At 34.7% G+C, this 12467-nt stretch overlaps 1 protein-coding gene across 5 annotated transcripts in view; it reads right to left on the reverse strand.

Moving 5' to 3' along the window:
* Positions 1-12467, reverse strand: part of MARCHF1 (membrane associated ring-CH-type finger 1) — a 222590-nt gene that overhangs the window by 77379 nt on the left and 132744 nt on the right. For 4 of the 5 annotated variants that reach the window (XM_056489853.1, XM_056489851.1, XM_056489850.1 and 1 more), the window contains one exon: positions 10480-10619. In XM_056489853.1, coding sequence (XP_056345828.1) covers positions 10480-10581 — 102 coding nt within the window. In that variant the 5' untranslated portion in view covers positions 10582-10619. The remainder of the gene's footprint in view (positions 1-10479; positions 10620-12467) is intronic. The other variant, XM_056489852.1, reaches the window with a different exon arrangement.

Here is a 12467-nt window from a genome sequence, read left to right on the forward strand (position 1 = left end):
CCAATCTAAATGATTCTGTAACTCTAAATGAAAAAAATCCAACATATGTGTAGAATTCAAATCTTTCTTCTCTGTTACAGTGGAGAAAAAAGATGCAACATTCCAATTTAGTAATAAAACTCAAAATACATTTATTATCACATTTAAATCCTGGTAGAATGAGGCATTTACAGCCTGAAAAATAAAAGTGCAGAATATATATGTGAGCATTTTCTGCTGTAGTTTGAAACATGATTTTTTTTACATGAAATAAATACTGTGTTAAAGCTATGAACAGCAAACACTCCTCAAAATTTAACTGTATCATTTTTTCATAAGTAGAAGATAAATGGAAAACAAGACATTCTCTTTGTAATATCAATGTATCTATCAACTCAATTTTTGTCATGCTTTTCATCTCTTTCTCTCAGATAATGATTATGCTGTACGTCATAAAATTTTGTTTCTCCAAAACAACAGAAAAAACTGTCATAAGAAAAAAAAAAATCACTTTTTTTCCTCTACATCCATCATGAAAGAGAACTAGTGTTTAACATTTGGTTATAAAAATGCTGAAAGCTACAGTTGGTGTAGCTCTCTCTTCTCACTGTAATGTGTGCTATTTAAAATATCTTACAGAAACCAAAACCTCAGTTACATAAATTGCAGCCTACAGGGTTAAGACGTAAATATTGTCAGTGTCTTTGCAGATAGAATAAGACTAAAAAATTGAAATATCGAGCACAGAAATAGAAAACTGATACTTAATCAGAAAAAAATCGATCTTCACAAAGGATGACATCCAAATACTTCTATTTAAACAATGCTTAGTTATTAGAGAAATCATAGTCAACTGATCTAGTACAGAATTTGTACCTCATACCATTTTTTTTCTGAAGAATTTTTACTGATTTTTTTTCTGAAGAATTAGGGCTAGAAAAGTTAGAGTGCATTTCCTTTAGAAAGAGGAAAAAAGCCTACATGCACAGAAAATCAGAGACAGAAAAAAAGCTAACAAAAATATCATAGCAAATATTTCCATTTCATTCCAAATTTCAAGGATCATAGACATGGGATTTCTGTAACCCCCAACACAAAATCACACAGCAACCTAAGACATGTTACTGGCAAGATTATGCTCTTCACCTTCAGTTTAAATTTCCCCTTCTTAACCTGATCCTATTACTCCCATCTCATACTTTATGAAAGGGCCAGGGGGAGGGAATAACAGATTAACCCCAGAGGTAATTAGCCTAACAAGGTCACAAGCAGTTTTCTTTCTCAGTCAGCAGAGTCAACACAAGTGATTATGGTCAATATCCACACATGGCTATTTTTGACCATGTACTCATTTTAATGAAATTGACAGAACTGGCATTTCTAAGACAAAATACTTGAACATCTCTGAAATTGCAGCAGAGTGCCTGGTTCAGCCAGTTATCTCCACCTCCTGTGGAACAAACACTAAACTGCAGCCTTGACAAAAAAACTTGATCTGCTATATTTTCTCCTCCTTCCCTGTATTAATTATGCATCGTTATTAAATCCTTCCACCATCAACCAGGTTAAGTCTAACACATTTGTCTCCAGAGGATTGAAGCACCTCACTGTTTTGAGTGAAATTTCATCTCAAGTGTTCATTAGTTCATATTAATGAGGCTGAAATAACATAGTAGAAATTACTTTCACAAAGTTACATGGAAGTTACATACAACACAAGTCAGTGCTTTAACCTACACAAAAATTATGATTCCTTTTCTGCTCCTGCACTTTCTGTTGCCATTTTTTGTTTAAAGGGAACACCATAATTCCAGCTGCAATGTCAAGTATTCAGTGATACTGACAATACAAAACAGAGACAGTAGATTTCAGAGACTTCCCAGACTATATTTTTTGAAGAATCTGCTAACCTTAACAAAGGTTATCTTTCATTTTAAGATCTGGAATCTCCCCAGACCCTATTCCACCTCAGTTCTCCATCAAAATGGCATAAAAAGGGAAATCATTCATGCTGCAGATTTCAAGAGGCCCTACTTAATCTTCTGTGCTTACGGACGCCTCTATTAGACAAAAGGAAGAACAGAGAGCTGCAACGAGGACTCAAGCTGTCTCTACCCAGGCTGGGTGCTCCCATGACAGCCTGATATGTGCAGGCTCATTATCTGCAGGAAAGCCAGCCCAAGCCTGGGCAGAGCACAGTGCTGAGTGTGTGCTGCAGTGGATCCACGACACTTTGGCACAGCACTGCACTGGAAGTGCAGCTGCAGAGATGTGCTGCACTGCGTAGCCTCCTGGGACACAGAACCAACACAAAACCAATTGTGGTGCTGGGAAGACTTTTACTGAGGAATACATTAGGGATGTATCCAGGCAGATACACAGCTCCCTGAAGCTTTGCTACTTTCTTCTTCTTCCACTCCTGTCCGTAACAAAACTTTTGTACTAATATGAATGCATGAAATGGCTTTTAGGTGTGCACGTACAACTCTATTTTCCTCTTAAGAATATATTTTAGAATATATTTTGCAGTAATCATTACTTTGCAAACCACTTAAAAGTGAGAATGAATCCTGTTGCAGAAACTGCATAAACTTACATGATTAGGTAAAATTTAAACAACCAGGGTGAAAAAAAAAATGTATACTACACAAACTTACATGTACATATTTAAATATTTGCAAGGATGCAAATGGCATCAGTATAGACTATTCAAACAAATTATGCATACATATTTCTGTTTACAGGACTGAGTTACACAAACTGCAGTAGTCAGCACAGTAGAGAGCTTATCCTTAAACTGTTTCTGGATCTTGTAATTCAAGCAGTATAGGACAGCAAAATACCATACAAATAACTAGGGAACCTCAGAAATGGGAATATAAATAAACTTGCAATTTAACTTAGACATTTAGTATTACCTTGAGACTTTTAACAAGATAAAGTTGCATTATCATCTTCTAACACTACCTTTTTCTAACACAATGTGCTTTCATAGCTTTCCTTGCTGGGATTACTCTGGCAATAAATGAATGAGCAGAGACATTTCTTTGATACTTCCTATCATCTTGACTTCTTCACTACATGTTCAGTTAATGATGGAACTGAAAGCTTCACTGAGCTAGAATGAAAATAACCCATTTCACCTTATAAAAAACTTAGGTTAATTACTTGGCCCTGTCTGATTTTCTCACTTTCAAGAACTCATTTGCAGATAGAAACTAAACGGTGATCTGGCAATTCCCTCATTTCAGTATCTGCAACCCTATACTCTCACATAACCTGGAGTATTACATACTTAAATATAAGATTTTTATGAGCATATGAAAAATTGCTAGAAAAATAATTTATTGAACTTTCAGTAAAAAGTTATGTGAACAAGTCTAATGTAGTCAGACATTGCTCTTGTCTTCAAAATTAAAAAAAATTAATAGGTGTTGAATTCTGCATTGAAATGACACTTTTTTTCCCTAAGTGAAAGATTAATGAGAGGTTCAACTATACAAAAAGAAAACAAATTATGAATAATTTATATGAAATAGTTTTGAACCAATCTTGTGAGCACATGTTGCTGTGAGACACAAAATGCATAAAATGTTATGGGGAAAATAAAGGGTTGGATACAACCTATTCAAACAGTTACACAGATACTTAACACATATTTTATGTCAATGTCTTCTTATAGCAATTTTATCTAGAAAAAAATATCTTGCTGCAAATTTCACTCATAATAAATGCAGAAACCTAACAGCTAAAAACCTGAAATATAATTTGAGGTATAAAGCTAAATAAAACATGACAGCATAATATTAATGTAATAATATTAATAATGATAATGACAATATTAAAACCTTATTGACTTATTGAATCCATCATTCAGATGAGATTTTCGTTTTTCTTCTATATTTAAGCTATTTTTGTGCATTCAAGTTCAAGGTACTATTAATTTTTTATGTAGCCTCCATTTTTGGATAGAAGAAAGCAAAATTAAAATTCTTTAAGTGAGGACTGTCATTTTAAGCCTGCACTAGTGAAGTCTAACTGAAATCACTGGCCAAATTTGTAAAAACTTGACCATACCTTTCTCACTCTTAAATAATTAAATGACACTGGGAGAGACACACCAAAAGCTTTGGCCTACATCTACCCTGCTCTAATTGTTTATGCATGCATAGAAAAGGAACACAAATGAACTGTTAACAACTTTACATCCTTATTAACACATTCATGGTGAGAATGTAAAAGGTGATGGTAACCAAGGTTACAACTGCTAATTGGCTTTAAATATAAGGAAAATCAACAAGATTGGCCTGGGGTGGCATGGCTTCTGAGGCCACTGCAGCTTAGGCTGATCCTGTAAATTGTAAAGCAGTACATCATTAAAACAATTGCCCCCTTGGGCAACATGCTGCACTGTGCAGAAGGATGTGAAACACCTACAGTAAAAGGAGCAGTTTTCATAACTTTAACCTGAACAGATACTAAGGGAAATTAGGTAACTTATTATACTGGTGAACAATTCTGCACCTTTTAAAATTACATTCCTCTGTATAATCTCTCTTCCATAGTTTTACTCACAGATACACTTTGTTTGGCTATTATATTAAAGTAACTACTATATTTTTAAAAACGGTGTCTACAGAAACTTTTGTAGGGATGGTATTGTGGATCTCCTAGCTGGTTCTGCAGCCTCATTCATAAAATCTACTTAATAGTTATACAAATAAGATGATAATTCAGAAGAAACCAACTCTGTATCCTTAGATAATTAATCTTTTTTCACATTTACTTTTTGAGTTTTAAATTACATGGTTTTCTTATAACAAATTAAAATACGGATCTTAAACATCCCATCACTCCCTGTCAGATTAACAGTTCAAGGCTTGCAGTATAAAAGGAAACCTAGATGCACCCTATTTCACAGGATTTTCATCAAAGAATTACATTATCTTGATAAAAATCAGGCAGCCAAACACTTCAAACTCAGATGAAGAAATCTTTCTTGTTCTGAAATTAGGTTTGGGTGTTTAGATAAAGATTCCAGATTTAAAGAATGGTTAGGGTTAGATGGGACCTTTAAAGACCATCTAGTGATAAATTATTCTTATATTATTAGAACTCTCACATAGTTAGCATAACTTACAGTTAAATCCCAGCTACTCACTTTACCACCACTGGAGTAAACCTGTACTGGTTTTGGCTGGAATAGAGTTAAATTTCATCACAGTAGCTTGCTGTGTTTTAGATTTTTGCTGGAAACAGTGTTAATAACTCAAGGTTATTTCAGCTTTTGCTAAGCAAGGCTTACATCAAGAACTTTTCTGCTCCTCAGTCCACCCCACCAGTGAGGAGACTAGGGGTGCACAAGGAGCTGGGAGGGGACAAAGCCAGGAGGGCTGACCCAACTGACCAACGGGATAAATCATATTCTATGGTGTCATACTCAGCACATAAATCTGAAAGGAGGAAAAGCAGGAAGCAGACTTCCCAAGTAACTGTCACACACAATGGAACGCAGCTTTCCTGGAGGTCGCTGAACACCTGACTGCCCATTGGAAGCAGTGGATAAATTCCTTACTTTGCTTTCATTTCTGGCTTTTGCCTTGTCTATTAAACTGTCTTTATCTCAACCCATGATTTTTCTCAGCTTTCCCCTCTGCTTTCCCATCCCACTGACTGAGTGAGAAAGCAGCTGTGGGGGCTGAGCTGTCTGTCAGGGTGAACAGCAAAAAAACCCCAGCAACCTCCACTTTTCCTTGTTTGTTGAATTATATTTAGGAATGACCTTCGACTACTATTAGCTTGCTCAGTCAACAATCTGATGTGGCAACATGGGATCTACCTATGTCAAACAGATCATTCATAATCACACTTTACTTTCTTTTAGAGAAGCAGATGGCATCATTTGCTCACATAAAAAGAAATACTTCTTTAAATTAGATGTTTGATCATTTGTCATGACTTCTACATTTAATTTGCATATAGAAACACAAATTATATAGCTACTCACCTGACTATACTTCCACATACATTTACCTATAATTCTGGTTGGGAATACAACGGGGAAAAGTGGTTTATACTAATGACTACATCTCAGCACTAAGTACATGCTCTTGTGCCATTAGCTTCATGCATTTCACATGATGTTCTGAATTAAGGACCAGTCCATGCCCTATGCAGAAGAGGCTACAAATAACAATTGGGAACATAGATTATAATAATGCTCAAGTTTTGAATTAGGACCCAGAGAAACATTAGACACCCTGCAAAGATAGTCAGACACAGAACTGCTTCTAGGCAAATTGCTCAATCAATGTTAATATATATTTACGTATTCCCATCAAAATCATTTGAACTCACCACATATACATAGAATCACAGTATAAACAGATACTGTCAGCACAGACTGATTAATGAAGAAATAATTTTAAATTTCTTACTTTCAATTATATTCATTATCTTTTCAGAAGAAAAAAACCCTGTAAATACTATTGGATAAAATTATGAGCTTTCAAGATCTAGATTTCTTTCAAGCAAAGGAAAAAACATAACTATTCTTTCCCAATTCTAGAAAATATCAGAGAAAGGGAAAAATGTAAAAGATATAAATTTGCTTATTGCCCGGTGAAAAGTATAGCAGAGCATTAATAATTTGAATTGATACAGTCTTCATGTATTAAAAATCAACACAGCCTAGAGGTTTGGTCTCAAAGCTAAAACAGCAGCTACAAAAAGGTATCAATAAAGTGATTCTAAATCTACGCAGAACACTTGATCTGGAACACTGTGCAAAACTGGTCATTCCTGTTCAAAGTGGAACAGAAATAGACAAGGCCTTTTAAGATACTCATGGGAAAATGGAAACTATGACAAAAAGGGAAAGTTGTATTACTGATCTCTCAAAATATGATGAGCACTACAAGGGATGAATCTTCAAAGTTTAGAAACAATGTACACAGAAACAATAAATTTAGCTTGATAAAGTTATGATTTCTAGTTATCAGAGAAGGGAAGTCAATTCCATCTTTATGTTCCACTACACCAAGTTAATTGACTATATGAAATAGTTTTGAGTATAAAAAAAAATTTACTCACTATAAATATAAAGGTGTACTCACTGTATCAATATAAACCCCCAAATCACATAAACTGCAATATTAAAAAATACTTTTTGAAAACTTATGCCCCCTTTGATGACAGAAGGATTCAAAACTTTAAAGGTATTCTCAGAACCAAGAAGTTAGAGTGTCACCTAAAACTGAACACAAAGGTTTTAATCTTCAAGTAAAGTAGACTAACGTGATAAAGTTTGAGTATATTATTATAATTAGGTTGATAGCAATAATGGAAAAATGTTTCAAAGGATCCTTAGTTGAGTTCTGCTAAAATATTTCAGAATTTATTTGATTTCAATGGAGCTAGAACATCTTAACATCAAATAAAATGAAATGTGCAGCTGATTTTATTAAACTCTTTAAATACATTCCAATGTTTTCATGAGCGTAATTATTTTGTATTTTTTCTCCACTGCTGTTCAGTATTCCATTTACTGCTTAATGAAAAAAGCAATTTCTTAATGATCATAACCTGCTTCCTGCTCTGTAAGCTTCCTTCTGTTTTTCACTAAGAGAAAAATATTTCTTTCCATAAAAATGGACTGGGAAACCTGCCACATGAGGAAAGGCTGGGAGAATGGAGTTTGTTCAGCCTTGATAAAGGAAAGCTTAGGGGAGACATTATCATCATGTTCCAGTATTTCTAGGGAGGCTACAAAGAAGATGAACACTCCCTTTTATAACAAGTTACAAGGAAAAGGACAAGAAGTAATGGGTACAAGTTGGGCAAACTCTGATTAGATACAAGAGGGAAATGTTTTGCAATGAGAACAATGAGTCATTGAAGTAATCTCTGAAGGAAAGGTGCTGGATTCCCCAACACTGGATATTTTTAAGACTGAGCAGGACAAGGTGCTGTGCCATCTTGTGTATATGGTGCTCATGCCAAGAAAGGTTGGTCCAGATAATCCTTGAGATTCCTTCTGTCCTGGTATTCTATGATTGTGTGTCTCTAATGAGACTTGCTTGCAATTTTAAGATCATTTTCTTTCACAAAAGTGGCATTGTGAAATGCCCACTTTGGGGTTTAGTTTTAAATGGAGAGTATTTTTTAATGCCTTAGCTGAAGTTCTGACATAAAGAAGATATTCTGCTGAATCAGAAGTGTACACAAAAGCATGTGGCAGAGGTCAAAAGAAGATGCAGTCTATATTCCACTTTGCTTCCTTCCAAACCCAGATTTGTCACCCACAGAATAAGGAAGCAAAGAGCTGTCCCTTCATGACACAGACTCACATGGGCACAAGACTCACCAAATAAACCCACCCTAAGGGAATCAGGTCCACAGAGGAGCTGCAAAGTACTGAAAAATGAAGTTTAATTCAGAAAGAAGGGACTTGAATAGCTCATCAGAAGTGGCTTTGTACACTTAGAACAAATAATTTGCTATATTCTTTATCTTCTGCTGTTTCATTATTTTTCAGCTTCCAGTGCTAAACTCTGTATCTTCACTCAAGACCAGCCAGAAAATGTTTCAATATTGAAAAGGCAACAACAACTAAGCAAAAATCCAAACTGATTTCAAACTAAGACTAAAGACTAAAAATGTTCACAAGTGAAATAAGGATTTTCAGTCAACATCCTGCAAGTTGGAAAGACATCACTAGCAAAAGCTTATACTGAGTATCATTTTCTTCAGATGTGAGGGATAGAAAAAGTCATGGTTGAGAGAGTAGGAAGCAAAGAAAATGAAAAGGAAAGCTTGGCAGGCCTCAAGAGACAGTGTTTTATTTCCTGTTGTGAAGATGATTGTTCTACAGCCAATCACAATATTAAATGACACACAGTATCTTCCCAGTAGTTCATTTCTCTGGCTTTCTTACACACTTCATCAACTAAGCAGCACCCTGCATGCAAACTTATTTTTGAACAAGTTTTAATATTAATAGGGTTAAAAGATGCTAAGTCTATGGATTCACCAGTCATGAACTGTATTTCCAGTTCATTTCTAAATCCCATCTGGTAGATTGGAATGCTTTTCTCATGAATTTCAAACCAAATTAAATGTTCAATAGCAGTCAAGCAGAAATCAAAGTATGCAAATTTCCACATATCCCAATTCTTTAATAACTACCTCTTCTTACTATTAATAGTGAAATAGTAAAAGCAATTAAATAAAATTTAAGAATAAAATAGCAATATAATTAAATGTGGGGATAATAGACTTGACTTTTTTTCATAGAAACACTGATTTTTTAATTTCGTTTTATTTCTCTGAAAGTATTCTAGATGAAAATGAGCTATAACAATATTCTAGGAGATATATATAATAAACTATAAAATTTGCATCTTTTAATGTTGCCTTTTTGTATTCTCTTCTGTAGCAGAAACTTACATTCTATATAATTTACCACTGAACATGATAATTTTGCCCCATTAAGTAGGGGCTTTATTTCACCAAAATTGCAACAGCTTTCAAGCAGAGTACTGTCTTCATCTGGACTACCACATTTCTTCATTGGTTAGGAAAAATTATTCTCCTTTCAGCTTAGATGTCATCCTGTCCCTGTTTCAACAGCTGCAGGGCAGTATCTCCTGATCCCTCATGTTTCTTAGGATAGGGAAATATAGTGCCTATTTAACACTCATTAATGAAATTGGAGCAGGCATATTGAACTGGATATGTTTCAAATACTCAGTCCTGCTGTAGCCTGAAAATGTCAGTTGAATTAAAACAAGCAGACAGGTAGACAATTTTTGCTTAGAGATGGGGCAGTTGGAAGCCTTACCAGTTCTTACCTGGCCAGGTCTACCGATGTAAGTGGCTTTATTTCAATGAATAAAAACTGTGGGATTAAAATTCTTATCAATGAATAACTTTATTCAGTTTCATATGATACATTTTAACTCCACCATGTAAACTGTCAACTTCACACTGCCTGAACATCTATTATCAATAGCTTTGCATGCAGAAATTCAACCATCTCCTGCAACAGCATGTTTAATATATGATAATAATTTTAAAATCCAGCCATCTAACACAAGGTTAGACACATGATACTTTTTTCCTGTTAACAGGCAGGAACAAAGGGCAAATGAGGTGCCTTTAGATAATGCCCAGCTGCATTCATCAGGGACCAAATGCCATTGCACTGATTAAAATCACAAACACTGTAAGTGATCCATATTTAGTCATCTCCTGCATAAAGACTTTACCACTCACAGAACATCAATACTGATTTATAGACACAGCATGCAAGTCAGAATAAACCATGCATAACATAAAAGACCAAAAAAAGCAAACGGAAAGAGTAAACAGATGCCATATCAAAGTGTTTTTACAGAGGAAATGCAAGCAATGGCAAGCAGTACAGTTTTAAAAATAAATGTAACACCTCTTTAGTTCATCTGAGCATGCCACCATCACAAAATGCAACTTTTCACTCACCAAAGTAGAGTTATGTGAAGCATCACCTGAGACCTCGGGTGTTCTTGTGCTGTTTGGAAGTCTGTGAGGGTTACGAGCTATCGCTTGGCACCAGCCCAACATTTTCTCCTTCCACTTATCCCTTTTCAATTTCTGAAATTCTGAAAATAATTTAGATTCCCTGAAACATTGACACTATGAATTCATTGTGTGCATGTCTCTGTATACATGCCTTTAAAAACAGCTTTTTAAGTTACATCTGAACAAGCTAATAAGTATATTTTTAATAGAACATGTTTTTCCAAAGTGCTAAACTGTAAAAGTTAGAAAAGAGTCATGCACTTTCAGCACACCTTACATGCATTAATACTATTTTAGTGTCAGCAAATACAGTGCCTTCTCTCCACGTTAAATTTTCCTCAAGTTGTAATTTTAATTTAAAAAGTCTTCTTTTAAAGAGATTTTATTACAGAATACCTCTGACACTAGCATCATCCCAAAAGCTACATAACATTTGGATACAAACCCCCACATTCACTGAAACAAGTAGAAATAGCTCTAAAGCAGTAGCAGATCCTAGATACAAATAAACAGTGTGAAAACACACAAACCTGCATGTACCCATGCCCAGAATACCTGGCTCATTCTGAAGTGCTACGCTAGGATGTGCTGTAAATAGCAAAAACTAATGTAGACACACCAGAAATAAATGCTATGTACCAACTGAAAATTGTCTCTGAATTCACATTTAGTTTGTAACAATAACAAAATACCTTTAAAGTAGCACTACCATATTCTCAAAGTGCAGCATCAGTAAAGCATGGAATTAAGCATAAGAAACCTTCATAAGTATGTTTAAAATTTTGTAATCTGTTGGGGTTTTTTTTCCCAACTGAAGTTGGCAATGGAGGTATTCAGTCCAAAACTTTTCTAATTAATTACAAAAAACAACTTTGAGCAATTTCATTCTCAGCAATTTCTAATCTGGTTGTTTATAACATATTGTAATTTAAAATGTGTTATTTTGTAGAATCATGAAACATAATAAACAGAAAGATTAACCTACCAGATTGAGTGCCTAGTACTCCAAATAAGGGTAGCACTAGCCTGAATAAAACTGGAACATAAATACAATAATGCTAAAGACCTCCCATGGCACTATGCAGCACCATAGAATATTATGCACTTGTAACTTAAGTTTATTTTCCTGCAATACATCTCCATGTAGCACACAAATTATGCATATATTTACAGCCTAAACCTTATATTTACAACATAAAGATTGCATCTTTCCAGGTTCTGAGTCTGACAAACTACAACCCCTTCCTGAATAACAACAGCTCTACCATCTTCACACTTAACCATTATAGTTTTCAAAGTATGAAATGCACAAAGCTGTATTCCCCCCATAACCTCATGGAACTGACAGGAATAAGTGGAAATCAGCCTTAGCTTTATTGCACTTGAGATGATTAGGTAAGTGAGACAACAGATTAACCGATTTTTACCATTTTTTGGTCTCTTGAAATCTTAACCTGAGATACAAAATCAGGCTCAGTAAGCAATCAATCCTTTTCTATACTGCCTGTACCTGTGAAGACAAGAAATCATCTGAATATAGGTACAATCCTATTCTGGTCTTCTTGGTGTGCAGAACCCTTTGGAAGTTTTGCAATCAAAATTACTGCCACTGCCCAGATCATAACTGAAAGGAGGACTTTGCTCTTGCTCATACGCCTGAAGAACCAACACAAATAAATTTCCTCTAAACATTCTTAATTAATCATCTCTAGATTTGTTAAAAAAATAGAAGAATTACTTTAATAATATTTTTAAGGTGAGAAAATTTTTACTTACAATTTAGCCAAGCAAAGGGACACACAATTATTGTTAATCTTGTACAATATCAATGCTAAAAAAAAGGGGAGTGTTAAGGGGGTTTAACGATGCTGTATTAAAAATTAGCTAGTTGTATGAAATAAAAGCATAGTATCTCTAAAAGAAGTTCA

This window comes from Oenanthe melanoleuca, chromosome 4 (assembly GCF_029582105.1).
Source record: "Oenanthe melanoleuca isolate GR-GAL-2019-014 chromosome 4, OMel1.0, whole genome shotgun sequence".
NCBI classification, from domain to species: domain Eukaryota; kingdom Metazoa; phylum Chordata; class Aves; order Passeriformes; family Muscicapidae; genus Oenanthe; species Oenanthe melanoleuca.